We start from the raw sequence: 25886 nt of genomic DNA on the forward strand, positions 1-25886 counted from the left end.
GTGTGTGTGTGTGGACTCAGTGGTCAGTGTGTGTGTGTGTGGACTCTGTGGTCAGTGTGTGTGGACTCTGTGATCTTTGTGTGCGTGTGGACTCCGTGGTCAGTGTGTATGTGCGTGCATGGACTCCGTGGTCAGTGTGTGTGTGTGTGTGTGTGGACTCCGTGGTCAGTGTGGGGCGGGCACTTGTGCACCAGGGTGACCATGTAACATACAGTTTGAGCTGGACACCTTGGGTGAAGGGTGGGTGCTGGCCATGACCTGAGTGACGTCTCCTCACGGTGGCGGGGGCCGTGAGACAGGACAGAGGATGTGACCGGGTGTCCAGCCCCGATGATGCGAGATGAGCCGTGATCGGCCTTCGGCCCTAACGATCGGACATACAGTGTCACGTGGCACAGCGTTCAGCCCTGCACCGGCGAAGCCGCGGCATGGTGGGTGGGGCTGCGCCCATGTCACAGCGGAGGCCACTGGGTGGAGAGGCGGAGGCCCGGGGCGCTGGGCCTGGCGGCTCGAGGTCACGGGGACGCCCGCGTTTCCTCTGGAGGCAGGAAGGGCAGGGGTCCGGGGAGCTCGCCCCTGTGTGCCGCTGGTCACCGCGTGTGCGTCCCCCCCGGGGGCTCCCCCCGGCTGCGGCTCAGCGGCCGTGTATGGACCACCTGCGGCTCCGCACCCGCTCGCCTGCGCTGGCCGGGCGTGAACATTCACGGACGCGTGTGCGGAGGGCTCCCCCCACGACGCTCACTGCGGCGGCCTCGGTGCCTCAAGTCTCAGCCCGGCGGCGTGGCTCCACGGTTGAGGTCACGGTTCGATTCCCGGTCAGGGCGCAGGCGTGGGTGGGGTGGAGGGGGAGCGGGTTCCATCCCCAGTGGGGGGCCTGCAGGAGGCAGCCGGTGAGTGCTTCTCTGTCGTCGTTGATGTTTCCCTCCCCCTCGCCCTCTCCCCTCCTCTGAAATCAGTAAAAACGTGTTTAAAATAACAGGCTCTTAGCAGAGGTGGGAGCTGTCCCCACAGCTCCTGTCTGGGTGTCGCCCTAGGGACTCCCCAGCCTCTGCTGGAGGATTCCTTGTGCCCCTTCCTGCCTTGGAGGGCTGGAGGGAGGGCAGGAAGCTGCAGGCCGGACCCAGAACTCCCTCCTGAACCCGCTGCTCCCTGTCCTGGCGGCGCCCCGGCAGCTAAGGGGGCGCACTGCCCTGTGCAGCCGCCAGAGGGCGCCGGCCGCCCGAGTGATGGGAAGTCCCCGGGAACGTGGCCTTCGGTCCCGCCACCAAGCCCGGCGCCGTCTGTCCCATTGTCGCCCACGTGGGTACTGACCCCCCCAAGGCCGAGGTTCAGGGCGCCGTGGGTGGGGCTCGGGCCCCCGCAGAGAACGCGGTGGTGGCCACAGCGGGTGGAGCTGGGGCCCAGGAGGACGAGCCGGGAGGTCCGGGAGCCCAGGGCGGCCACGGTGTCCGCCCCTCCACCCCTCCGCCCCATTTCCTGGGCCGAGGCTCCAGGAGACATGCCCTGATCCACCCCGCCCCCCCCCCCCCCAGGACCAGACTGTTCGCGGCAGCGCCCCCACCGGCCACCAGGGGCAGCGCGCGCCGCCGGTGACAGATTCCGCTCCAGCTCAGGACGGTCCCTGCTCTGCATCCCTGTCCCCTGACCTCCACGTCCCTGTCTGCTTGCCTCCTGGACCCCATCAAACAAGCCGTCCATCAAACACCAAACCTTCGCCTTTTAAAAAACACGCTCTTGCCGAAACCGGTTTGGCTCAGTGGATAGAGCGTCGGTCTGCAGACTGAAAGGTCCCAGGTTCGATTCCGGTCAAGGGCATGTACATTGGTTGCGGGCACATCCCCGGTAGGGGGTGTGCAGGAGGCAGCTGGTCGATGTTTCTCTCTCATCGACATTTCTAGCTCTCTATCTCTCTCTATTTCTCTCTGTAAAAAAGTCAATAAAATATATTTAAAAAAAAAAAAAAAAAAAAAACAAAAAAAAAAAAACACGCTCTTTATCTGCAGTGACCGTGAGGCCGCAGAAAGCTGAGGAGCTGGCGTCCGCCACTGTAGGCGACGTGTGTGAGCATGTGCGTGTGTGCGCCTGTGCACGTGTGTGCGCGTGTGCGTGTGCGTGTGTGTGTGTGTGTGTGTGTGTGTGTGGATGGATGGACCGTTTCAAACTGGGGCGAGGTCGCAATGACTCTGGGTGCGACTAGGCCTGTGTCCTTCACCCACTTCCTCGGCCACCGATGCCCCTGGGTCCTCAGCTGCTCCCGAGAGGGCTCGGACCCATGCCCTCGCACAGGGCGGCCCCTCCCTATCTGCCCCCCCGGGCCTCCCCCCGGGCGGCCGGGCCGGGGAGCTGCTGGCCCCGGGGAAGGCATGTCCCGCCGCTCCCATCAGCTCCCACTCGAGCCGGAAGCTCCGGGCGAAGCTCTGATTACAGATTAGAGGCGATTCCACCGCCCCCCAGGCCCGTCTTCCTCCCGCCGCTGCCGCCGAACGGGACAGTCTGGGCCCGCCCTGGCTCCCGGCCCACGGCGCCGCAGGCCCATCCGCCTGTCATGGCCAGCGTGGGGGGCTCTCCTCCACCCCAGGCGCCCCTGAACCCGCCCTGCCGCCCGCTGGTGGGCTCAGGTGTGGAAAAGCCGCCTAGGAGCCGGAGGTGGGTCCCGGGCAGGGCACCGCCCGGGTTGCAGGCTCCATCCTCAGCGGGGGCGAGCAGGAGGGAGCTGACCAGTGACTCCTCATGGATGTTCCCCTCTGTCTGTCTCTCTCTTCCTCTCTGAAACGCATTTGTCTCAGAGATCCGGCTGGTGGGCTCTGCCCCAGGGCCTGAGCCCCTGCTGTCCTCCCAGCTGAGCCGAGACACCGGCAGGCTGCCCACAGGCCTTGCCATGCTGCTGGCCCTGGGGCAGGAGGAGTGCCCGGGGGCGGTGGTGCTGTGTCTGGGGGGCTTTCCCTCAGGATGGGGCCTCAGAGGGTCTCTCTGGCCCCTCCTGGGAGCCGTGGGCGGTGACGGGGCAGCCCCGGGCCGCGGCCCCACCGGGCAGGTGAGGAGGCTGCCTCCTGGCCTCCCCGCTCCGCCTCCCGAGCGCCTGGCTGCACCGGGGCCTCGCCCGCCTCCGACAGTCACGTCTGCCCACGGCTCGGGCGCTCTGCCGCCCACCACTGCCTGCAGGGTAAACAGCAGACTCCCGGCCGCACAATGGCCCCTCTGTGGGCGCCGGGCTCAGCACGGCCGCCCGGCTGGATGGAGCCTCATACCGACACCGGGGACCCCCCTTCCCCTTCCCCCCTCAACTCCACCCCCTCCCCACTCCTCCCCCCCACCCTCCTCTCAGGAATGCAGAGCGCCTGCCAGTTCTGCCCCGGTGATCGCGGGAGGCAGCCCTGACCCCGCAGGACAGGAAGGCACGGCGGAGCTCCTAACTCGGAGGGAAGTGGGGCCGGCGCCTCCTGCACCCCCTGCACCGGACGGAGCCCGCAGCGGGCACGTGCCCTGACCCGGAGTCAACCCGTGCCCTCCTGGCTCCCAGGCCGACGCTCTCGTCCCAACAGGAACGTCAGAATTCACCTCCTCGCCGAAACCGGCGTGGCCCAGTGGATGGAGCGTCGGCCTGCGGACTGAAGGGTCCGGGTTTGATTCCGGTCAAGGAATGGACCTTGGTTGCAGGCACATCCCCAGGGGCGGGTGTGCAGGAGGCGGCTGATGGATGTTTCTCTCTCATCGATGTTTCTAGCTCTGTCCCTCTCCCTTCCTCTCTGTAAAAATCAATAAAACATATATTAAAAAAGAAAGAAAGAAAGAATTCACCTCCTTGGGATCCAGTGTGGATGGTCTTAGCCCCGAGCCCCACCCCCAGGCCCACACTCCATCTCCCCTCCCGCGGCTTTACCCAGAGGCCCCGGGCCTGTGCGGGGGAAGGGGCGGGCGGGGGGCGGGCTCCCTGACAGCCCGGCTGCCGGGAACATGTGAATTCCACGCCTGGAAGGCTGCCTCTCCTCCCGGCAGCCCCGTCTGCCTCCCCAGCTGTCTAGACAATGAAAGAATTAACACCGCGAAACGGGACAGTTCCAGAACCTTCGGGACCAAATGCTTTCTTTTAAAACAATTTAAAAATCCGCGGCGAGAAACGTGAGCCCCGCCGGTTAATTACGAAGGAATCGCGGCGGCCGCGGAGAAGCGCCCCGGGCCCCGGGAGGCCGCGGGCGGCCCAGGCCAGCCCCCTGCAGCCCGCGGGCGGGCGCGCTCTCCCGCCACGCCCCGCCCCGCCCCTGGGAACGCGCGGCGGCTCACCCAGACCCGTCACCCTGTGGCCACACTCCACCGGCTGCCCCTGGGTTTGGGTCCGAACCTCTGGAAGGGTCGCGTGGCCCCCGCAGCCCCCGGGCTGTGAGACGGGATGAGAAGGCCCATTGGGAGCTGTGAGGCCTGGGCCTGCTTGTTACGCAGCGGCCGCGCTGACGCTGACCGAGCAGGGGCGGAGGGCCGTGTCCAGGCGGCCGGGTGTGAGAAGGTGCGAACGGCCCTGCGCCCGGGGAGGGGGTTCACCCAGGGCGGTGGCGACCTGAGGCACGTACCCCACTGCAGTTCCATCCTCGGCCCCGTCCGGGCACCTCTCTCCCTCCCCTCCTCCCGCCCTGCCTCTGGAAACCGCGGAGAAAATACCCTCCAGGGAGGAAGAAAACGGCGATAAAACCGTCTCCCACCCCAGGCGAGGCCGGAGGGTCACAGACCTGCCCCTTCCAGGGACGGAGTCCCCGAGGCTCCCGGCTGCGGCCCGGAAGAGCCGGCTGGTGCCGCCCCCCACCCCACCCCACCCCGGTTCCCACCGGCCGGCTCCTGTGCCGGATGAAAGCGGTTAGACTCTTAGTGCCCCGGGGGGGGGGGGGGATTCTAACACCCTGAACACAGCGCCTCCCTGGGGCCTGGCGGGAGGGCAGCGTTCTTTTCCAGAACAAACGCGCCCTCGGTCCCGGGAAGGGCTGCGTGTGACCTGGGCGCCGGGCGCCGTGGTGGCGGGAGGCGAGTGGACGGCAGGTGCGGGCACTTCCTGCGAGGGGGCAGGGGGGGCGGGGGGATGGGGGTGAGGGGGCAGGGGGGGGCGGGGGGATGGGGGTGAGGGGGCGGGGCGGGGGCGGGGCCAGTAGCTGCCTTTGGATTTCGGTGGAACGTCCATGAGTACGTGGAATTCCAGATAATTCCCGTGGTGTGTGCGCGTGTGTGCGAGCGTGTGTGTGTGTGTGTGTGTGTGTGTGTGCATGCGTGTGTGTGTATGTGTGTGTGTGTGCGTGTGTGTGTGTGTGTGTATTCTAAATCACGAGGCATTATCCACAATGTTTGCAATGAGTTTTCTTTCACCCCTCCCTCCTCCTGCACCCCCTCCACCCCTCCTGCACCCCTCCTGCACCCCTCCCCCCCCTGCACCCCTCCCCCTCCTGCACCCCCTCCACCCCTCCTGCACCCCTCCTGCACCCCTCCCCCTCCTGCACCCCTCCCCCCTCCTGCACCCCTCCCCCCTCCTGCACCCCTCCCCCCTCCTGCACCCCTCCTGCACCCCTCCCCCCTCCTGCACCCCTCCCGCTCCTGCACCCCTCCCGCTCCTGCACCCCTCCTGCACCCCTCCCGCTCCTGCACCCCTCCTGCACCCCTCCCCCCTCCTGCACCCCTCCCCCTCCTGCACCCCTCCTGCACCCCTCCTGCACCCCTCCCCCTCCTGCACCCCTCCCCCTCCTGCACCTCTCCCCCCTCCTGCACCCTTCCCCCTCCTGCACCCCTCCCCCCTCCTGCACCCCTCCCCCTCCTGCACCCCCCCCCCCCCCCCCCCTCCTGCACCCCTCCCCCCTCCTGCACCCCTCCCCCTCCTGCACCCCTCCCCCTCCTGCACCCCTCCCCCCTCCTGCACCCCTCCCCCCTCCTGCACCCCTCCTGCACCCCTCCCCCCTCCTGCACCCCTCCCGCTCCTGCACCCCTCCTGCACCCCTCCCCCCTCCTGCACCCCTCCTGCACCCCTCCTGCACCCCTCCCCCTCCTGCACCCCTCCCCCCTCCTGCCCCCCTCCCCCTCCTGCACCCCTCCCCCTCCTGCACCCCTCCCCCCTCCTGCACCCCTCCCCCTCCTGCACCCCCTCCTGCACCCCCTCCCCCTCCTGCACCCCTCCCCCCTCCTGCACCCCTCCCCCCTCCTGCACCCCTCCTGCACCCCTCCCCCCTCCTGCACCCCCTCCCCCTCCTGCACCCCTCCCCCCTCCTGCACCCCCTCCCCCTCCTGCACCCCTCCCCCTCCTGCACCCCTCCCCCCTCCTGCACCCCTCCCCCTCCTGCACCCCTCCCCCCTCCTGCACCCCTCCCCCCTCCTGCACCTCCCCCTCCTGCACCCACTCCTGCACCCCCTCCCCCCTCCTGCACTCCTCCTCCTTCCTGCACCCCTCCCCCCTCTTGCACCCCTCCCCCCTCCTGCACCCCTCCCCCCTCCTGCACCCCTCCTCCTTCCTGCACCCCTCCCCCCTCCTGCACCCCTCCCCCCTCCTGCACCCCTCCCCCCTCCTGCACCTCCCCCTCCTGCACCCCCTCCTGCACCCCCTCCCCCTCCTGCACCTCCCCCTCGGGCGGCTGCAGAGCTGGCGATGGGCCCCGGCCCCGGGCGGACAACGGGCCCTTCAGCGGCTCCGCCCGGGGCGGAGGGAGGTGCTGTGGCTCTGCCGGCCGCGGCACAAAGGCCCAATGTTCTGCCGGTGCCCGGCCCCCCGTCCCCCGCGCCCGCAGCCCGGCCCGCTGTTTGCTCAGGTGTCGCTGAGCCCGGGCTCCGGACCAGGAAGCCGCGGCGCCTCCAAGGCCGCACACAGGGCCGTTCATGCCGCAGCTCGCTCAGGCCTCTGGGGGCCGGGGGCGGGGGCTGCAGGATTGGGGTTCACTCCCAGGGCCCAGGAGGAGCCGGCGGGGCGGGGGCTGCAGGATTGGGGTTCACTCCCAGGGCCCAGGAGGAGCCGGCGGGGCGGGGGCTGCAGGATTGGGGTTCACTCCCAGGGCCCAGGAGGAGCCGGCGGGGCGGGGGCTGCAGGATTGGGGTTCACTCCCAGGGCCCAGGAGGAGCCCGCTGGGCGGGAGGCCGGGGGCCGGGGGCTGCAGGATTGGGGTTCACTCTCAGGGCCCAGGAGGAGCCCGCTGGGCGGGAGGCCGGGGGGCGGGGCGGGGGCTGCAGGATTGGGGTTCACTCTCAGGGCCCAGGAGGAGCCGGCGGGGCGGGAGGCCGGGGGACAGGGGGCGGGGGCTGCAGGATTGGGGTTCACTCCCAGGGCCCAGGAGGAGCCGGCGGGGCGGGGGCTGCAGGATTGGGGTTCACTCCCAGGGCCCAGGAGGAGCCCGCTGGGCGGGAGGCCGGGGCCGGGGGCTGCAGGATTGGGGTTCACTCTCAGGGCCCAGGAGGAGCCCGCTGGGCGGGAGGCCGGGGGGCGGGGCGGGGGCTGCAGGATTGGGGTTCACTCTCAGGGCCCAGGAGGAGCCGGCGGGGCGGGAGGCCGGGGGGCGGGGCGGGGGCTGCAGGATTGGGGTTCACTCTCAGGGCCCAGGAGGAGCCCGCTGGGCGGGAGGCCGGGGGCCGGGGGCTGCAGGATTGGGGTTCACTCTCAGGGCCCAGGAGGAGCCCGCTGGGCGGGAGGCCGGGGGGCGGGGCGGGGGCTGCAGGATTGGGGTTCACTCCCAGGGCCCAGGAGGAGCCGGCGGGGCGGGAGGCCGGGGGGCGGGGCGGGGGCTGCAGGATTGGGGTTCACTCTCAGGGCCCAGGAGGAGCCCGCTGGGCGGGAGGCCGGGGGCCGGGGGCTGCAGGATTGGGGTTCACTCTCAGGGCCCAGGAGGAGCCCGCTGGGCGGGGGGCCGGGGGGGGGGGCGGGGGCTGCAGGATTGGGGTTCACTCCCAGGGCCCAGGAGGAGCCGGCGGGGCGGGAGGCCGGGGGGCGGGGCGGGGGCTGCAGGATTGGGGTTCACTCTCAGGGCCCAGGAGGAGCCCGCTGGGCGGGAGGCCGGGGGCCGGGGGCTGCAGGATTGGGGTTCACTCTCAGGGCCCAGGAGGAGCCCGCTGGGCGGGAGGCCGGGGGCCGGGGGCGGGGGCTGCAGGATTGGGGTTCACTCCCAGGGCCCAGGAGGAGCCGGCGGGGCGGGAGGCCGGGGGGCGGGGCGGGGGCTGCAGGATTGGGGTTCACTCTCAGGGCCCAGGAGGAGCCCGCTGGGCGGGAGGCCGGGGGACAGGGGGCGGGGGCTGCAGGATTGGGGTTCACTCCCAGGGCCCAGGAGGAGCCCGCTGGGCGGGAGGCCGGGGGGCGGGGCGGGGGCTGCAGGATTGGGGTTCACTCTCAGGGCCCAGGAGGAGCCCGCTGGGCGGGAGGCCGGGGGCCGGGGGCTGCAGGATTGGGGTTCACTCTCAGGGCCCAGGAGGAGCCCGCTGGGCGGGAGGCCGGGGGCGGGGCGGGGGCTGCAGGATTGGGGTTCACTCTCAGGGCCCAGGAGGAGCCCGCTGGGCGGGAGGCCGGGGGGCGGGGCGGGGGCTGCAGGATTGGGGTTCACTCTCAGGGCCCAGGAGGAGCCCGCTGGGCGGGAGGCCGGGGGCCGGGGGCTGCAGGATTGGGGTTCACTCTCAGGGCCCAGGAGGAGCCCGCTGGGCGGGAGGCCGGGGGGCGGGGCGGGGGCTGCAGGATTGGGGTTCACTCTCAGGGCCCAGGAGGAGCCCGCTGGGCGGGAGGCCGGGGGCCGGGGGCTGCAGGATTGGGGTTCACTCTCAGGGCCCAGGAGGAGCCCGCTGGGCGGGAGGCCGGGGGACAGGGGGCGGGGGCTGCAGGATTGGGGTTCACTCCCAGGGCCCAGGAGGAGCCCGCTGGGCGGGAGGCCGGGGGGCGGGGGGCGGGGGCTGCAGGATTGGGGTTCACTCTCAGGGCCCAGGAGGAGCCCGCTGGGCGGGAGGCCGGGGGGCGGGGCGGGGGCTGCAGGATTGGGGTTCACTCTCAGGGCCCAGGAGGAGCCCGCTGGGCGGGAGGCCGGGGGGCGGGGCGGGGGCTGCAGGATTGGGGTTCACTCTCAGGGCCCAGGAGGAGCCCGCTGGGCGGGAGGCCGGGGGGCAGGGGGCGGGGGCTGCAGGATTGGGGTTCACTCTCAGGGCCCAGGAGGAGCCCGCTGGGCGGGAGGCCGGGGGACAGGGGGCGGGGGCTGCAGGATTGGGGTTCACTCTCAGGGCCCAGGAGGAGCCCGCTGGGCGGGAGGCCGGGGGGCGGGGCGGGGGCTGCAGGATTGGGGTTCACTCTCAGGGCCCAGGAGGAGCCCGCGCTGGGCGGGAGGCGGAGGGGCCTGGAGGCGGGCCGGGGGCGGGAGGTGCATTCCCTCCATAGACCGAGGTCAGGGCCTGGTTCGCCCGTCCTCTGAGTGCGGTCACCCGGAGGAATGGCCGTGCTGGGGGGCGGCGGGGAGTGGGGTGAGCCCAGAGGAGGTTCCGGAATGCCACCCCGGAAGGTGCGGGCTCTGGGGGAGCGGGGGCTGAGGGGCGGGGACAGAGGCGGGGTCACCTGGGGCTTTCAGGCCCCGAGGGAGCTGTGTGTGCACAGGGCTGGCTCCGGACCCCATCACCCCCCTGAGGCCCTTAGAGAGCACCCGCCCTCCGGTGCGCACCCGGCAGGCTGAGGGCTGGCCTGTCCAGATGCCCAAACCCGGCCGTGGCCGTGGCCGTGGGGTGGCTGGTGGCCGGGGCCACAGGAGGGGCCGGGACACACAGGGCAGCAGCACAGCATGCGGCTCCTGGCTTCTGTGCTGACCGCAGCCTTGCCCACGCCCCGCCCACTGGGCAGCCTCCGAGGAGCTGCCAGGGGCTGGGCTGGTGGCGATCGGAAAACAAGGGCGAGGCCGCCAGCCCAGGCAGCAGGCAGCAGCCGCCGGGCGAGCAGCTGGCAGAGGCTTATCTGGGCGAGGGCGCAGGGGGGCGCAGGGGAGGGCTGGGTGCATCGGAGGCGAGGAGGCCGCCGGCGCGGGGGGGGGGGGGGGGGGCGCCGTCACTGCCACGGTGGCCTCTGACCAGGTGTGGCTTGTAGGCGCCTGATGTGAGACTAGGTCCAGCTGAGCTTCAGTTTGAATCTGATAAGTTTCAGTATAAACAGAGAGTGATTCAGTGACTGGAACACGGAGGGTAAAAGGGAAAAACCTTTAAAAAAAAAAAGCACCTTTTTCTCTGCGCGTCTGAGTCCCCGAGACCCTGCAGATCACGTGGTGTTAACATTACTCTCACCCGCTCCTCTTCGCCTTTAAAAAATATATATTTTACTGATTTTTACAGAGAGGGAGGGAGAGGGACAGAGAGCTAGAAACATCGATGAGAGAGAAACATCCACCAGCTGCCTCCTGCACACCCCCACTGGGGATGTGCCCGCAACCAAGATACATGCCCTTGACCAAAATTGAACCCGGGACCCTTCAGTCTGCAGGCCGACGCTCCAGACACTGAGCCGAAACGGTCAGGGTCTCTTCGCCTTTTTGATGTGGCTTCGGAATATTTAAAAGGACACATACAGCCCTAACTGGTTTGGCTCTCGGCTAGAGCATTGGCCCTCGGATTGAAGGGTCCTGGGTTCGATTCTGGTCAAGGGCATGTACCTTGGTTCATCCCCAGTAGGGGACGTGCAGGAGGCAACCGATCAATGTTTCTCTCTCATCATTGATGTTTCTTTCTTTTCTTTTTTTAAAATATATTTTATTGATTTTGTACAGAGGAAGGGAGAGAGATAGAGAGTTAGAAACGTCGATGAGAGAGATTCATCGACCAGCTGCCTCTTGCACACCCCCCACTGGGAATATGCCCGCAACCAAGGTACATGCCCTTGACCGGAATCGAACCCGGGACCCTTCAGTCCGCAGGCTGACGCTCTATCCACTGAGCCACACCGGTCTCAGCTCATCATTGATGTTTCTATCTCTCTCCCTCTCCCTTCCTCTCTGACATCAATAAAAATATATTTTAATTAAATTGATTAAGTTAATTAAATAAAATAAAATGACATCAGTTGCTACTGGATGATGCCACCATGGTCACTGCAGGACCCCAGGGCTGACCCCTGCGCTCTCAACCCCGGCCATGTGCTCCGGTGCCCTCTGCCCTCCGCCCCCCGCCCTCCCTGGCCGCACCTCCGGAGCAAATGTTTGCCGACGGGAGAGGAGGACGGCGCAAACAGAAAGCGTGAATCACGGGCTGGAAATCTGGCGCCTCCCAGGGTTATGGCGACGCCGGAACCTTCCGGAGCCTCGCGGCCCGAGCAGCTGGGGGCGTTTGGAGCCGAAGGAGCCGGCAGCCTCGGCCTCGCTTCTCAGGCTCCACCGTCCCAGGGCGCCCGCCACGCTGGCAGGAAGGTGCTGATGGGCAAGGACCCCAGCGATTCAGGGTCTGTCCGCCCAACCCATTTCAAATCAGAGCCCATGTTTACTTTATTTTTTTTTAAATATATTTTATTGATTTTTAACAGAGAGAAAGGAAGAGAGATAGAGGGCTAGAAACGTCGATGAGAGAAACATTGACCAGCTGCCTCTTGCACACCCCCTACTGGGGATGTGCCCGCAACCAAGATACATGTCCTTGACCGGAATCGAACCTGGGACCTTTCAGTCCGCAGACCGATGCTCTACCACTGAGCCAAGCCGGCTTCGGCCCATGTTTACTTTAAAAAAATTTTAACCTGGGGCACAACCCAATGTGGTGGGCGGCAGGACAGATGCCTCAGATTCCTTCGTTACCAGGTTAATTGTTCCCGCACCCACCTGAGTACACGTCCATCATTTTACTTTTCGTCCAATCCCAGGACTTTCCCACCGCTTCGCTTTCTCGCGCCTCCTTACTCCATCACCAGTGGATTTCATGTCACCCACCTCTGTCCCTCTGATTTCAGTGTTTGAATAGAGAAATGTAACCCGCCGTTCTCCGGAGCATTAATCCGTTGAGGTTCTGCTTCGACAGTAAGGCTCAAATAAACTCACAAAAAATTAAAAAAAAAAAATTTTTTTAAATATATTTTTATTGATTTCTGAGAGGCAGGGGGAGGGGGAGAGAGAAGCATCCATGATGGGAGAGCATCACGGACCGACTGCCTCCTGCCCGCCCCCTGCTGGTGGGGATGGAGCCCGAAACCTGGGCCTGGGCCCCGACCGGGAACCGAACCGGGACCTCCTGTGTCACAGGCCCACACTCAGCCGCGGAGCCACGCCGGCCGGGGCTGACCTGCATTTTTTAATTGTTTCACCAACTGGAAAAACATGCGTTAAAGGGAATGTCCTGGGCTGTCGGCCTCGGAGCCAGGAGGTCCCGGTGACCCCCTCGTGGGCGGCGTGTGGGAGCAGGCGATCCGTGGCTCTCCTGGGCTGTGCTCAGGGCCGAGGAGGGAACCCCTCGCTGCCCTGCTCTCTGGGTGCAGAGAGCGCGGGAGAGAACCTCTGGAAGGTTTGCCAGCACCCCCTCGAACCCGACTCGGAGCCAGCGCCTCCCAGGCCACTTTGACCTCGAACTCCGTGGGAACCCGGCTCACAGACGGCGGCTCGGCCGGGCCTCCCCCGGGGGCCTGGGCGTGGGGGTGTGGGCGAGGCCGGTGGACAAGGCGGCCTTGAGGGCCGGGCAGGAGGGGAGGGGAGAGGAGGGAGGAGCAGTGCGTGTGCCCGGTGCCCGGGCTGGGTCCCGGCCCAGCGGCGCCCACATCTGGAAGGTGTCAGGTTTAGGCCCGGCCGCCCGCAGCTGTGCAAACGCCGGAGCCAGTGCCCGCGGAGACAGGGCCCCTTTGTCAGTCCCTCCGCCCGCGGCCCCAACCCAAACAGCTGTCTGAGCCGCTCCCGCCCAAAGGAAAACACGTTAACGCCGCCCGATTCCCTCCCGGCCCAGGGGCCCCGTCCCAGCCCGTGTCCCCCAAACGCCCGCAGCCGCCCGCCCCCGGGAGCCCTGGCCGGTGGGCGGACGGGCGTGCCCGGTGCCGGGTGCCGGTGCTGGTGCCGGTGAGACGCCACCGTGCCGGCCCAGGTCCCTGCCGTGCCCACGAGGTGGGACGGACGGGTCCCGGGAGGGGCAGGGCCTCGGCTGTGGCAGGAAGCGTGGGGATGGGGTCCCGGGAACGGGCTGTGGTTCTCGCTCCGCACGGAGCTGCATGACTGAGTCACCGACAGGAAACACACACACACCCCTCCCCTCACCCTCTGCAAAGGGGGTCCCAGGAGGTGGGGTCCGTCCTTCCCGAATGCAAGGATGCTCTTATTTTAAAAAGATGGAGAGAGAGAGAGAGAGAGAGAGAGAGAAAGAGAGAAGGAGGGAGGGGGGAGGGAGGAAGGGAGGGAGAGAGAGAGAGAAACATCAATGAGGAGAGAGAATCACGGACCGGCTGCCTCCTGCACGCCCCACACGGGGGATCCAGCCGGCAACCGGGGCCTGTGCCCTGAGCAGGGACGGAGCCGGGGACGGAGCCGGGCGTGTTGGCGCCGGCTGATGGGCCGCTGGGCCGGCCGCTGGGCCGGCCGCTGGGCCGCGGTGGGGTGCTCCGCTCTGTCCTGTCGGGGGAGAGCCGGGAGAGCCGGGAGCCGTTTGCTGACGAGCTGGCAGCCTCGGCGTCGGTGCCGGGCTCTCCCTTCGCTCCGGCTCTTCTCGGTCGGGTTTGGAGCAGACGCGCCGCCCGCCGTGGTGTCTCCCCGGAGAGCCGAGCGGCCGGAGAGGCCCGAGGAGAGCCGCCGAGCGGCCGGAGACGAGGAGGCGGCGGCGGGCGGGTGCCGCGGAGCAGCTCGCCGAGGCTCTGCCGGCCCCTCGCCGGCGCACGCTCCCCGGGAGGCGGGCAGGGTCTTGCCGGGCACTGGTTGTCGTCGCAGACAAGCAGCCCCCCAGCACCCCGGGCCTGCACGGAGCCTGGTCCCCAGCCTGCCTCCCACCCAGGCAGCTGGCCGAGCGCGGAGCCTCCGTTTGCCTCCTGCTCAGCGACCCTCCTCCCGGGCGGCTGGAGCCACAGACCCGCAGACCGAGGGTGTGCGGGACGGCCCCCGACAGGAGTGAGGAGACGGGACGGCCCCCGACAGGAGTGCGGAGACGGGACGGCCCCCGACAGGAGTGAGGAGACGGGACGGCCCCCGACAGGAGTGAGGAGACGGGACGGCCCCCGACAGGAGTGAGGAGACGGGACGGCCCCCGACAGGAGTGCGGAGACGGGACGGCCCCCGACAGGAGTGCGGCGACGGGACGGCCCCCGACAGGAGTGAGGAGACGGGACGGCCCCCGACAGGAGTGCGGAGACCGGTGTTCGTTGGCCCTGAGTTTGGCGGCAGCTGGGACCGCTGTCCCGCCAGGCCCCGCCGACAGGCCGGACCGGCTCCTGGATGGGCCAAGCGCAGGCGCCGGCCGCCGCCCGGGAGCGCCCCGAGCACAGGACACGGGCTGTCCGCTGCCGCCCGAGAGGCCCTCGCCCCGGTGAGGCCCGGAGTCACAGCCGCGAAAACCGGGAAAACGTCAGCCTGGGTGCGGCTGTGGGGGAGCTGAGTGCGCCCGCCCGATCGGAGCAGCAGGGGCACAGCCGGAACCCCAAGCTGACGGTTCCCGTTCTCTGGCGGAGGCCTGGGGCCCCTGCGGCTGCCCCAGACACACACACACACACACACGCACACGCACGCACACGCACGCACACACACACAGGCACACACGCACACACACGCACACGCACGCACACAGGCACACACGCACACACACAGGCACACGCACACACACAGGCACACACGCACACACACAGGCACACACGCACACGCACGCACACGCACACGCACACGCACACGCAGAGGCCGGCAGACCAGCCCGGCCCCGTCCCCGGCCCCTCCTCGCGGGCCGCCCACACCGCCTCGGGGCGGCCGCCCTCGCCCTCCCAGCGCACAGAGGCCAGCGGCGGAGCGGCCTGGCCCCGCCCACAGCGGGCACCGGGCCGGCCGGGCGGACGCGGCTAAAAGTGACGGCGAGTCACTGTCCGGGCCGGACGCCGGGCGCGGGGGGTGCGGGAGAGGACGGGCCGGCCCCTCGGGGAACACGGCCGCGGCCTGGGTGCTGGTGGGGCCTCGAACCCGAAACCAAGTCCCTTGGGCCAGGGCGCGGGGCCAGAGTGTGGGGGGGGACCGCCAGGAGCTGGCGATGAGAAGGCCCGTCCCCCGCTGCTCTCCTGCCTCTGTGACCCCCACTCGGTCCCGGGGGGCCGAGAGGCTGTGACGTGGGGTTTCCCTGATGGCAGACGGGTGTGACCTCTGCACAGAGAAGGTCAAGCTTCATCTTAAAAAGAAATGGAAATCTCTCTCACACACACACACCACTTCTGTTTCTGAAAAATGAAAACAGAACACACACACACACACACACACACACACACGGTGCCCCCCCAAGGCATTCCCACACTTTACCAGCTGAGAGCTGGTTTTGAAAAGGAAGTGTTTTCACACACACCACCTTTCTGATTACTCAGAGTGCGTGGAGACACCATTGGGGGATCCCTGGCCGATGGAGGGGTGTGTGTGTGTGTGTGTGTGCAGACGGGGGTGTGTGTGTGCAGACGGGTGTGCGTGTGTGTGTGCAGACGGGGGTGTGTGTGTGCAGACGGAGGGGTGTGTGTGTGTGTGTGTGTGTGTGTGCAGATGGAGGGGTGTGTGTGTGTGTGTGTGCAGATGGAGGTGTGTGTGTGTGTGTGCAGACGGGGGTGTGTGTGTGCAGACGGAGGGGTGTGTGTGTGTGCAGACGAGTGTGTGTGTGTGTGTGTGTGCAGACAGGGGTGTGTGGGGTTGGGTGTGTGTGTGTGTGTGTGTGCAGACGGAGGGGTGTGTGTGTGTGTGCAGATGGGGGTGTGGGGTGGGGTGTGTGTGTGTGTGTGCAGACGGGGGTGTGTGTGTGCAGATGGAGGGGTGTGTGTGTGTGTGCAGATGGGTGTGTGTGGGTGTGTGTGTGCAGACGGGGTTGTGTGGGGTTGGGTGTGTGTGTGTGTGTGCAGACGGAGGGGTGTGTGTGTGTGTGTGTGTGCAGACGGAGGGGTGTGTGTGTGTGCAGACGGAGGGGTGTGTGTGTGTGTGTGTGTGTGTGTGCAGATGGAGGGGTGTGTGTGTGTGTGTGTGTGTGTGCAGACGGAGGGGTGTGTGTGTGTGTGTGTGTGTGCAGACGGAGGGGTGTGTGTGTGCGCAGACGGGGGTGTGTGGGGTGGGGTGTGTGTGTGTGTGCAGACGGGGTGTGTGGGGTGGTGTGTGTGTGTGTGTGTGTGTATGTGCAGACGGAGGGGTGTGTGTGTGTGTGTGTGTGTATGTGCAGACGGAGGGGTGTGTGTGTGTGTGTGTGTGCAGACGGAGGGGTGTGTGTGTGTGTGCAGACGGGGGTGTGTGGGGTTGGGTGTGTGTGTGTGTGCAGACGGAGGGGTGTGTGTGTGTGTGCAGACGGGGTGTGTGGGGTTGGGTGTGTGTGTGTGTGTGCAGACGGGGTGTGTGGGGTGGGGTGTGTCTGTGTCACAGCCCGGAGGCCACGGGCAGGGACAGACGAGGCGCGGGCGGGGCTCGGGGACCCTCTGGCGCCTCCGCGCGCGCGGAGCTGGCTGGCGCCGGCTCCCTCCCAACCCCGCCCGTCCGTCCTGTCCGCTCCGTCCCTGGTCACGGCCCCCATAGCGGGCGCAGGCTCAGTCCAAGGGCAGCCCCGGCCGGCACGTCTGACCCGCAGGGCGGAGGCCATGGCCCCCGGGGGACAGAGGGAGAGGTCACGGTCACTGGCAGAGGGCGGAGGCCATGGCCCCGGGGGACAGAGGGAGAGGTCACGGTCACCGAGGTGCCGGCGTGGGCTGCCAGCTGGGTGTTTGACAGCTCAGTGCGGTCCGTCTCTCCAGCGAGAGGCCACCAGGGACGAGGAACCTTCCAGAACCCCGGTGGGCGTGGCCGTGAGGGTGGGCCCGGGGGTGTGAAGGCCGGAGCCGCCCGGTGGGAGCCGGAGCACAGGATGGAAGATGGTGGCTCGCCCCGTCTGACCGCGGAGCCCGGTGAGCGAAACGCCGCGTTTTTAAATCTCACTGAGACGCCCCCCCCCCAGCCCCCACCCCCTCATCCCGCCCCAGCTGGTCCCGGGCCCCGGGGGGGCATTCGGGGGACAGGGGGGCCTTTAGGGGTTTCTGTTCCTGCCCCCCACTCTGTCCTCGGGTATCATCGCCAGCCCCACCCCTTTCCGGGCTGAGGAAGGCCGTCTTGTCTTCTCCAGAACGTTCCGGACGCCCGGCCCTCGGGCTGGTTCTGTTTGGGCCGCAGATGCCTCCGCTCCTCCTGGTCGATGCCGAGAGAGAGACGCGTCACACCCCCCCCGGGGGGGGCTCCCGATCCCGCACACGCTCTCTCTTTAAGTGACTTTAGAGAGAGGGGATGGGAGGGGGAGGGGAGGGGGCCGGGGCACGGGGCACGGGGGGCTGGGCAGTGCCGGGGCCCCGGGCAGGGCTGGGCCTGAGCTCTGTCCACACGCTCAGCCTCCCTCTGCCTCGCTCTGCCCTCGCCGTCCCCTCCCCGTCCTCTGCTCCAGTGACCTGCAGGCCGCGGTGTGCCGGCCCCGGGCGGCTGGGCCTGCTGGGTGCCTGTGTGGGTGGGGGTGGGTGCCTGTGTGGGTGGGGGTGGGTGCGGGACCTTCTCCCGGGCTCTGAGGACAGAGGCCGTGCCCTCCCCTGGGGAGGGAGGGAAGGGGGGGAGGGGGTGGGGGTCCTGCAGAAAGCAGGCCTGCTTGGGGGAGGTGGGAGGGCAGGAACCCGGGAGGCTTCCCGTCACCACCCCCCCCTCCCCGTCCCCGTCCCACTTCCACCCAAAGGCCCAGGCACGGCCCAAGCCGTGGGCACGGCCCATAAGCACAGACAGGCATCTGGCATCGGGCGGAGACCCCTCACCTCCCCCAACCCCCACCCCCTCGCAGGTCCCCCCGCCCTGCACTCCCAGGTCCCCCGAAGCGCTATTTCTAAAGGTCCTTTATCCAGTGAGAAGGAGGAGCCGGAGGGCCCCATCGGACCGGCTCACACACACACACACACACACACACACACACACCCCGCCCGCCGCCCGGAGCCCTGGCTCCCCTGTGGGCGGGGCAACCGGCGGGGCGGAGGGCGGGCGGCCAGGAGGCGGCGCCTATAAAAGGCCGGCCGGGCGGTGCGGAGGCCGCGGCGCGGGCAGCGGAGGCCCGGAGGCAGCGCAGCCCGGACCGGTGGGGCCCTCCCTCCGGGCGGCTGGGGAGCGGAGACGCGGGCGCGGGCCCCAGCGCCGCCTGGCTCTGCCGCGGGTCCCGGCGCAGCCCTCGCCCCGGGAGCCGGCCCGCGCCCGCCATGGTGGGCCACCTGCATCTGCAGGGCATGGAGGACGGCGCCTCGGAGCGCGGCCGCGAGGGCCTGCTGGACAGCCCCGACTCCGGGCTGCCGCCCAGCCCCAGCCCCAGCCCGCCCCCCTGCGCCCCGGAGCCCGGCCCCCCGGGACCCGCCGGCGAGGCCGGAGCGGTGAGTGCGCCGCGGGGAGGGCCGGCCGCGGGAGGGTCTGTGCCCGTCCCCCCGACCCAAACGCCCAGACCGCCCCCCTCCAGCCCAGCGACCGGGACTCTCCCTCCTGGGCCCCTCCGGGGAGGGCCCCTCCGGGGAGGGCCTCCGACGGGGCCGGGAGCGGGGTGCAGACCCCGAACCCCGAACCCACAGAGGCCGCCCTCCGGGGGCTTGGCCCCGCCCGGCCCGGCCGCCGACAGACGCCAACAGGTCCCGGCCGCTGCCCCGCAGCGAGCTCACCGCCATCCTTCCTTCTTCTTTTCTTCCTTCTTCCTTCCTTCCTTCCTTCCTTCCTTCCTTCCTTCCTTCCTTCCTTCTTCTTTCTTTCTTCTTTCTTTCTTCTTTTCTCTCTCTTTCTCTCTTTCTCTTTCTTTCTTTCTTTCTTTCTTTCTTTCTTTCTTTTCTTTCTCTTCCTTCCTTCCTTCCTTCCTTCCTTCCTTCCTTCCTTCCTTCCTTCCTTCCTTCCTTTTTTTCTTTCTTTCTTTTTTTCTTTTTTCTTTTTTTAAGCAAACCCGCACAGGACCCTCCTCCCCTGGCTGAGGGAGTTGATGGGGAGTGGGCGGTGCTGGGGACTGAGTGGGGCTCCGGGCGGGCACCCGGCTGGGCGGCTGGACTGCGACCGGGAGGCCCCACGGGCGAGTGGAAAGGGGGTGCTCACACACCCGCGGCTCTCCCCTCCCTGCCGGCTCCGCACGCTGACCTCCGGGCCTGCGGGGGGTGCGAGTGTGTGCGCGCGTGTGCGTGTGCGTGTGCGTGTGTGCATGTGTGTGTGTTTGTGTGTGTGCCCGTGTGCATATCACAGGACTCGGCCCAGGGCACTGTCCTGGGCCTGGCAGGCCGCCTGGGGCCTCGGGGGCCGTGAAGGCTCCCCCACCTGACGCCCGGTGGGTCCCGTGGGCCCCAAACGTGGCCTCAGGCAGCCTGGTTTGGTGGGCCCGGCCGGCCTGGCTCAGGGCTGAGCGTCGGCTGAGGAGCCAGGAGGTCCGGGTTCGATTCCCGGTCAGGGCACAGGCCGGGGTTGTGGGGTCCATCCCCAATGGGGGGCGTGCAGGAGGCAGCCGGTCCATGATTCTGTCATCATGGCTGTTTCTCTCTCTCTCTCTCTCTGAAATGAGTAAGAATATGTTTAAAAAACAAAGCCACTTCACTGTGGCTTTAATTGAAATAAACAGGCACCTCCCGGTGTCTCTCACGGGCAGCCAGGTTCGGGGCCTCGGTCTCAGGCACAGCCCGCGGTGCATACGGTGAGCGTGGATCCGGTCTCCCTCGGGGCCGGGCCGGGGCCGGGGCCGGGGCGGGAGGGGAGGGGAGGGACGCCGGGGGAAGCAGGAGGGTGGGGGTGACGGCTGTTTCGGGGACACTGGCCCTGCCGGTCCCTCCGGGCGCAGCGGCCGGGGGGCACCAGGCAGTGGTCCCGCTGGCACCGTGGGGGAAGAGGGACGGGGGACAGCTCCCCTGATCGTCCCGCTGACCCAGAATCCTCCGGGAGGAGTGCCTTCCCGGCGCTCCAGCCTCCCCAGGGCCGGGCCGGGCCGAACCGTCACCTGAGCCCGTTACCCGATCGCTCGCTCCCATCACCTGCGCTCAGATTCCGGGTGGGGGGGGCTGGGGTGCAGGCGGCCAGGCCCCAGGTCACCCCCAGCCGGTGGCCGCGCTGGGACGGGCCTCCACCCTCAGACCCTGCGTTCTCCCGCTTCCCACCGGGAGCTCCCGGAGGGCGTCTGTTCGTTAACAAACAAAACGCACCCTAGCTGGTTGGCTCAGTGGGCAGAGCGTCGGCGGGCAGGGTCCCGGGTTCGATCCCGATCAAGGGCACGGCCCTCGGTTGCAGGCTCGATCCCTGGCCCCGGTGGGGGCAGGTGTGGGAGGCAAGCCATCCAGTGTCTCTCCCACATGGATGTCTCTCTCTGTCTCTGTCTCTCCCTCCCTCTCTTCCACTTTCTCTAAACACCGACGAGAAAATATCCTTGGGTGAGGATAAATAAATAAATAGGAAGTGGAGCCGTTTAAAAACCAGAAAGCAAAGTGCCCGTGAGCCAGTGTGGCTCTGAGATGCTTTCAACAAAGAGGAAAGGGCTGCCCTGGGCAGCCTCCTCAGCCGGGGCCTGCAGCCGGCCGCCCCGCCCCGGTCCCGAGGGGGCGCCCCGCTCCCGTGAGCTCCGGGGATCCCCCCGCTCGCCGTGGCTCCCGAGGCGCTTCCGGGCGCAGACGAGGGCGCCTCGGGTGGGGCGGAAACCTGGCCGGCGGCCAGTCTGAGAGGGCAGCACGTGCCAAGGTCCTGGGGCAGGAGGGCCGGGCGGTCCCAGGAGCGGCGAGGCGGCCGCACGGCCAGAGCAGGGACCTGCAGGCCACGCCGAGGCCAGAGTGAGATCCCGCTCAGTCTTTCCCCGTGTGCCCTCGTACTTTGTAAACGGTGCTGAGTTCCCGCGCTCCCCAGGTTAGAATCCCGAATCGGAGGCTTGCCGGAGAGGCCGGGAGGCCGGGAGGCCGGGAGCGGGCGGGGCCGGGCTGTCCTGCAGGCGCCCCCCCCCCCACCACCACGGCTGCCCGGCCAGAGGGCTTTGCCCGAGAGCCATTCTGCCCACAAACACTTCAAACGGGCGGCCCGGGAGCTGGGTGCACCGTCTGAGCCCTCGGCTCCCGGCTGGGCCCGCACCTCCTCCCCGTCCCGCAGCCCGTGGTGGGGACCTGGGTGCATGGGGGGGGGGACTAGCCGTGCCCCAGCTCCCTGCCCCCCCGCATGTGGAGGGGGCAGCCACCACCGCGGGGGGGGGGGAGGAAGGACGGCCGCTGCAGGCCCACCCTCTGCGGCCCCTTCACAGGTGGAGTGTGTGTCTGAGGACAAAGGAGGAGGGACGGGTAGATGAGCGGGCGAACAGACGGACGGACAGATGGATGGATGGACAGATGGGTGAACAGACGGACGGATGGACGGACAGATGGACGGACGGATGGATGGACAGATGGACGGGCGGATGACAGGCTCCCAGGTGTGTCCCTGGGTGCGGGAGACTGAGCCAGCTCAGGGTGGGGGGCCCTGGACCGATGGGGCTCTGCAGACCCTGGCAGAACAAGGTCAGACTCCCTGGGCCCCATGGCGGTGGCGGTGGCCGCGGCCCACGCTGAGGCAGCCACGGCTCCGTGTCACCGGACACAAACGTGGCTGTGTCGCCACGTGTCCCCCTGGCCGGGCCGGCCGGCCCCGCGTGGCCCCCGCTCTCCGCGCCCGCCCCATGGGCCGTGCCCGCCCGGCCGCCAGGCAGCGCGCCCGCGGGCACCTGTGTGTGTTTTTACTGCCGGCCGCGGTGTTTACCTCGGGGAGGGCATGGAATGAGAGGGCACGGAATGGCAGGGCGAGGCGGGCAGGCCCGGGGGGCGCTCCTCCTAAACCCCACCCCGCTGCCCCCACGCCCACCTGCTCTGGGCTCCGGGGGCGCTCCTGCCCGGGAGGGGCTGGAGGCTGTGGGCCCTCGGGGCCGGGAGGGTGGTGCCAGGGAGACTGGGGAGTCCCCTCAGCTCTCGGCTGCTCTGTGCCCGGGACCCGTGTGCCTCCCCCGCCCCCCGCCCCAGAGCCTCCGGGGAACTCCCAGGGGCTCAGCCCGTTTTACAGATGAGCAAGCCGAGGCCCTCTGCAAGCCCTTCCACCGGCAAGAATCCCGGCCCGCCCGCCGGCGTGGCTCCGTGGCGGAGCGTCGACCTGTGCACCAGGAGGTCAGGGTTCGATTCCCGGTCAGGGCACAGGCCCGGGTGGCGGGCTCCATCCCCACTGTGGGGCGTGCAGGAGGCAGCCGGTCCGCGATTCTCTCTCCTCATCGATGTCTCGCTCTCTCCCTGCCTCTCTGGCATCAATTTAAAGGGAAAGAGCCCGGGCTCGGCCCGGATCAGCTCAGTTGCTGCAGGGCCGTTCCGCTAAGCCTCCGGGGCCCCTGGGCTGTGAGCGCCTGTGCGCCCTCTGTGCCCACGCCCCCATGACTCCTATCCGAACAGCCCAGCCGTCCGGGAGCGCCCCGTTCGGGGGCCCAGGCTGCCTCCTGGCTGCGCCGGGCGCTCCCGGTGCCCACCCTCCGGCTGGTGGGAGCCACGGGCCCTCGGTGAGCGAGGAGGCAGTGCTGTGCTCCCGACACCGACACCGAGGCCGCCTCTTCCCGCCCGGCCCCGGCGACTTCCGGAGCGCCTGGCCGCCAGGCCCTGGATGCCAGCCTGGTCTGGGGCGCGCCCGGCTCCGGGCCGCTGGAAAGCGGTGCCCAGGGCTGCGCTGCCGTGCCAGGCCGTGAAGGGGCCTTGTGTGCCTGCTGGCGGCCGGCCCGGAGCCAGAACCGCCCGCGGGTGGCGGCCGTCACGCCGGCCGGAGGTCTGCTCAGGCCGTGCTGGGGTTCTGCCGTTTCTCTGGGGTTCTGCCTCCGGCTCCAGAGCGGGGGTGATTGTTTTCAGGGGGGCGGGGAGGGCATCCAGCCGGAGAAACAGCCCGTGCTCCTGTCCCCTCGCGGGCTGGTCTTCCTCTCGGGCCTCTGCGGCCACACACGGCCCCTTTGGACAGGGCCCGGGGGGCATCCTGCCCACAGTGCCACGCAGTGGGCGCGCAGCACGCAGTAGGCGCGCAGCGAGCTTCTGTAAACTGAGGCCACGGCCGTGCCGCTGGCCGGCGTGGACGGGGCGGGGCGGGGCGGGAGACGCCGGGCGCCTCTGAAGCCCGGGCTTTGTCTTGTTTTGTTTCTGAATTCCGTCTCCCGACACGGGCCCGGCGGCTGTGAGGGCCGGGCCGGGGCCTGGAGGGGAGTCGGAGCTCGGAGGACTCACCGGCACCTTCACCACAGCAGCCGCCGCGTCCCTGCGCTCCAGAGGGGCCGGGCCTCGGGGTCCCGCACTCCTCGGGGTCCCGCACTCCTCGGGGTCCCGCACTCCTCGGGGTCCCGCACTCCTCGGGGTCCCGCACTCGGTGCAGGCAGAGGGACAGGACCTGTGGGTGTCAGGCCGCAGGCGCAGGCGCGGAGGCGGGTGGGGACGGCCGGGTCCCGGAGCCGGGAGGCTGCCCCCGGCCCCCGGGGGTCTCGGTGGGGGGAGGCCGGTCAGAGGGTCAGAGAGCTCCCTCTCCGGGCCGGCCGGGCCTGGGCCGCCCGTGACCAGTGCCCCACCCCCCAGTGAGGGCAGCGCTCAGGCACGGGGGAGGGGCCCGGCCTGCGGTTTGGGGCGACAGGCAGCAGGCGGGGGCTGGAGGGTGCAGGCGGCCCTCGTGTGAGTGTGTGAGTGTGAGGTGTGTGTGTGTGTGTGAGTGTGTGTGTGTCTGTGTGTGTGAGTGTGTGAGTGTGTGTGTGTCTGTGTGTGTGTGTGTGTGTGTCTGTGTGTGTGTGTGAGTGTGTGTGTGTGTGTCTGTGTGTGTGTGTGTGAGTGTGTGTGTGTGAGTGTGTGTGTGAGTGTGTGTGTGTGTGTGTGTGTGAGTGTGTGTGTGTCTGTGTGTGTGAGTGTGTGTGAGTGTGTGTGAGTGTGTGTGTGTGTGTGTGTATGAGTGAGTGTGTATGAGTGAGTGTGTGTGAGTGTGAGTGTGTATGAGTGTGTGTGAGTGTGAGTGTGTGTGTGTCTGTGTGTGTGTGTGAGTGTCTCTGTGTGTATGAGTGAGTGTGTATGAGTGAGTGTGTGTGTGTGAGTGAGTGTGTATGAGTGAGTGTGTATGAGTGAGTGTGTATGAGTGAGTGTGAGTGTGTGTGTGAGTGTGTGTGTGTGTGTGTGTGAGTGTGTGTGTGTCTGTGTGTGTGAGTGTGTGTGAGTGTGTGTGTGTGTGAGTGTGTGTGAGTGTGTGTGTGTATGAGTGTGTGTGTGAGTGTGTGTGTGTGTGAGTGTTTGTCTCTGTGTGTATGAGTGAGTGTGTATGAGTGAGTGTGTGTGAGTGTGAGTGTGTATGAGTGTGTGTGAGTGTGAGTGTGTGTGTGTCTGTGTGTGTGTGTGTGAGTGTCTCTGTGTGTATGAGTGAGTGTGTATGAGTGAGTGTGTGTGTGTGAGTGAGTGTGTATGAGTGAGTGTGTGTGAGTGTGTGTGTGAGTGTGTGTGTGAGTGTGTGTGTGAGTGTGTGTGTGAGTGTGTGTGAGTGTAACGATACCCGTGGCTCTCCCCGCAGCCCCCACCGCCCTCCCCGCAGCCCCCGGCGCTGGCGCTGCGGCCCCGGCTGCGGCCGGTGCTCTTCGGTGAGGGCATCGAGGTGAGCCCAGAGCCGGCCCACGAGATCCGGTGAGCGGGGCCTGCGGGCGGGCGGGCACAGGGTGAGCCTGAACCCGGGGCGGGGGCCAGGCTGGGGGCCTCTGTCTGCTGGCGCAAGGACCCTCCCTGGCACCTGGGGCCCCTTTCCCCGGGCACCCCGTGTTCCAGCAGCTAATCCCCCGTATCCCCGGAAGAGCCCGCACACCATCCCCAAATGTCCTTTTTGAGCACATCACAGACCGTGTATTTTCACTGATTTAAGGGAGAGAGAAGCATCCATGACGACAGAGAATCACGGACCGGCTGCCTCCTGCGCGCCCCCCACTGGCGATGGAGCCCGCAGCCGGGCCTGGGCCCTGGCGGGGATCGAACCCTGGCCTCCTGGCTCCCAGGGCTCACCCCGCGGGGAGGCACCTTTGTGACCAGCTCAGGGCCGGGCGGCGGGGGGCCCTCCTCCGGGGCCCTCCTGCGACCCCAGGCCTCGACTGTTACAAAGAACCCGGATGGGGCCCAGCCCGCCGCCTGGCTCACGCCCCCCCCCCCCCCCCCCCCTCCAGCTGCAACTCGGAGGTCCGCTACGCCTCGGAGCAGCACTTCCGGGACAAGGTGGAGTACGGGCCGGTGCCCACCGTCACGGCCTACAGCGAGACCATCGTGGCGGCGCCCAACTGCACGTGGCGCAGCTACCGCAGCCAGCTGACCCTGGAGCCGCGGCCGCGCGCGCTGCGCTTCGCCTGCACCGCCATCATCTTCCCCAAGCGCGCGCGCCGCTCCTTCCGCACCACCCTGCTCTGCGGCGGCCGCGCGCGCTTCTCCGCCAGCGTGCAGCTGCGGCCGGGCCCCCCGGAGCCCCCCGGGGCCCCCCCGCCGCCCCCCGGGGGCCCCCCGCCGCCCCCCGGGGGCCCCCCGCCGCCCCCCGAGGTCCCCCCGCCGCCCTAGCGCCCCGCTTCTCCGCCAGCGTGCAGCTGCGGCCCGGCCCCCCTGGGTCCCCCCGCCGCCCCCCGAGGTCCCCCCGGCCCCCCGGGGCCCCTCCACCGTCCCCCGCGGCCCCGGAGCCCCCCGCGGCCTAGAGCGCTCCGCAGCCTGGCCCCGAGGGCGCGCCCCGCCAGCCGCTCCGCCCGGCCCGCGGGAGCAGCACCTGGTCCACGGGCCCCGGGGCAGGCGGCCGGGA

General features: G+C 68.6%; 2 protein-coding genes across 2 annotated transcripts in view; one reads left to right on the forward strand and one right to left on the reverse strand.

The window, feature by feature from the left end:
- The first annotated feature begins 18158 nt into the window (after nucleotides 1-18158).
- RFLNA (refilin A) lies at nucleotides 18159-25654 on the forward strand. Its single transcript, XM_036422923.2, has 3 exons — nucleotides 18159-18487; nucleotides 24636-24745; nucleotides 25273-25654. Exons 1-3 carry the CDS (start codon nucleotides 18320-18322, stop codon nucleotides 25652-25654), a joined length of 660 nt encoding a protein of 219 aa, XP_036278816.2. The 5' UTR covers nucleotides 18159-18319.
- NCOR2 (nuclear receptor corepressor 2) overlaps nucleotides 21428-25886 on the reverse strand; it is a 130525-nt gene continuing 126066 nt past the window's right edge. The window contains exon 49 of the transcript XR_006740595.1: nucleotides 21428-21463. The gene's annotated coding sequence lies outside the window, so the exon portion shown is untranslated. The remainder of the gene's footprint in view (nucleotides 21464-25886) is intronic.

The sequence above is a fragment of the Pipistrellus kuhlii genome, unplaced genomic scaffold, assembly GCF_014108245.1.
Source record: "Pipistrellus kuhlii isolate mPipKuh1 unplaced genomic scaffold, mPipKuh1.p scaffold_m20_p_74, whole genome shotgun sequence".
NCBI lineage: Eukaryota > Metazoa > Chordata > Mammalia > Chiroptera > Vespertilionidae > Pipistrellus > Pipistrellus kuhlii.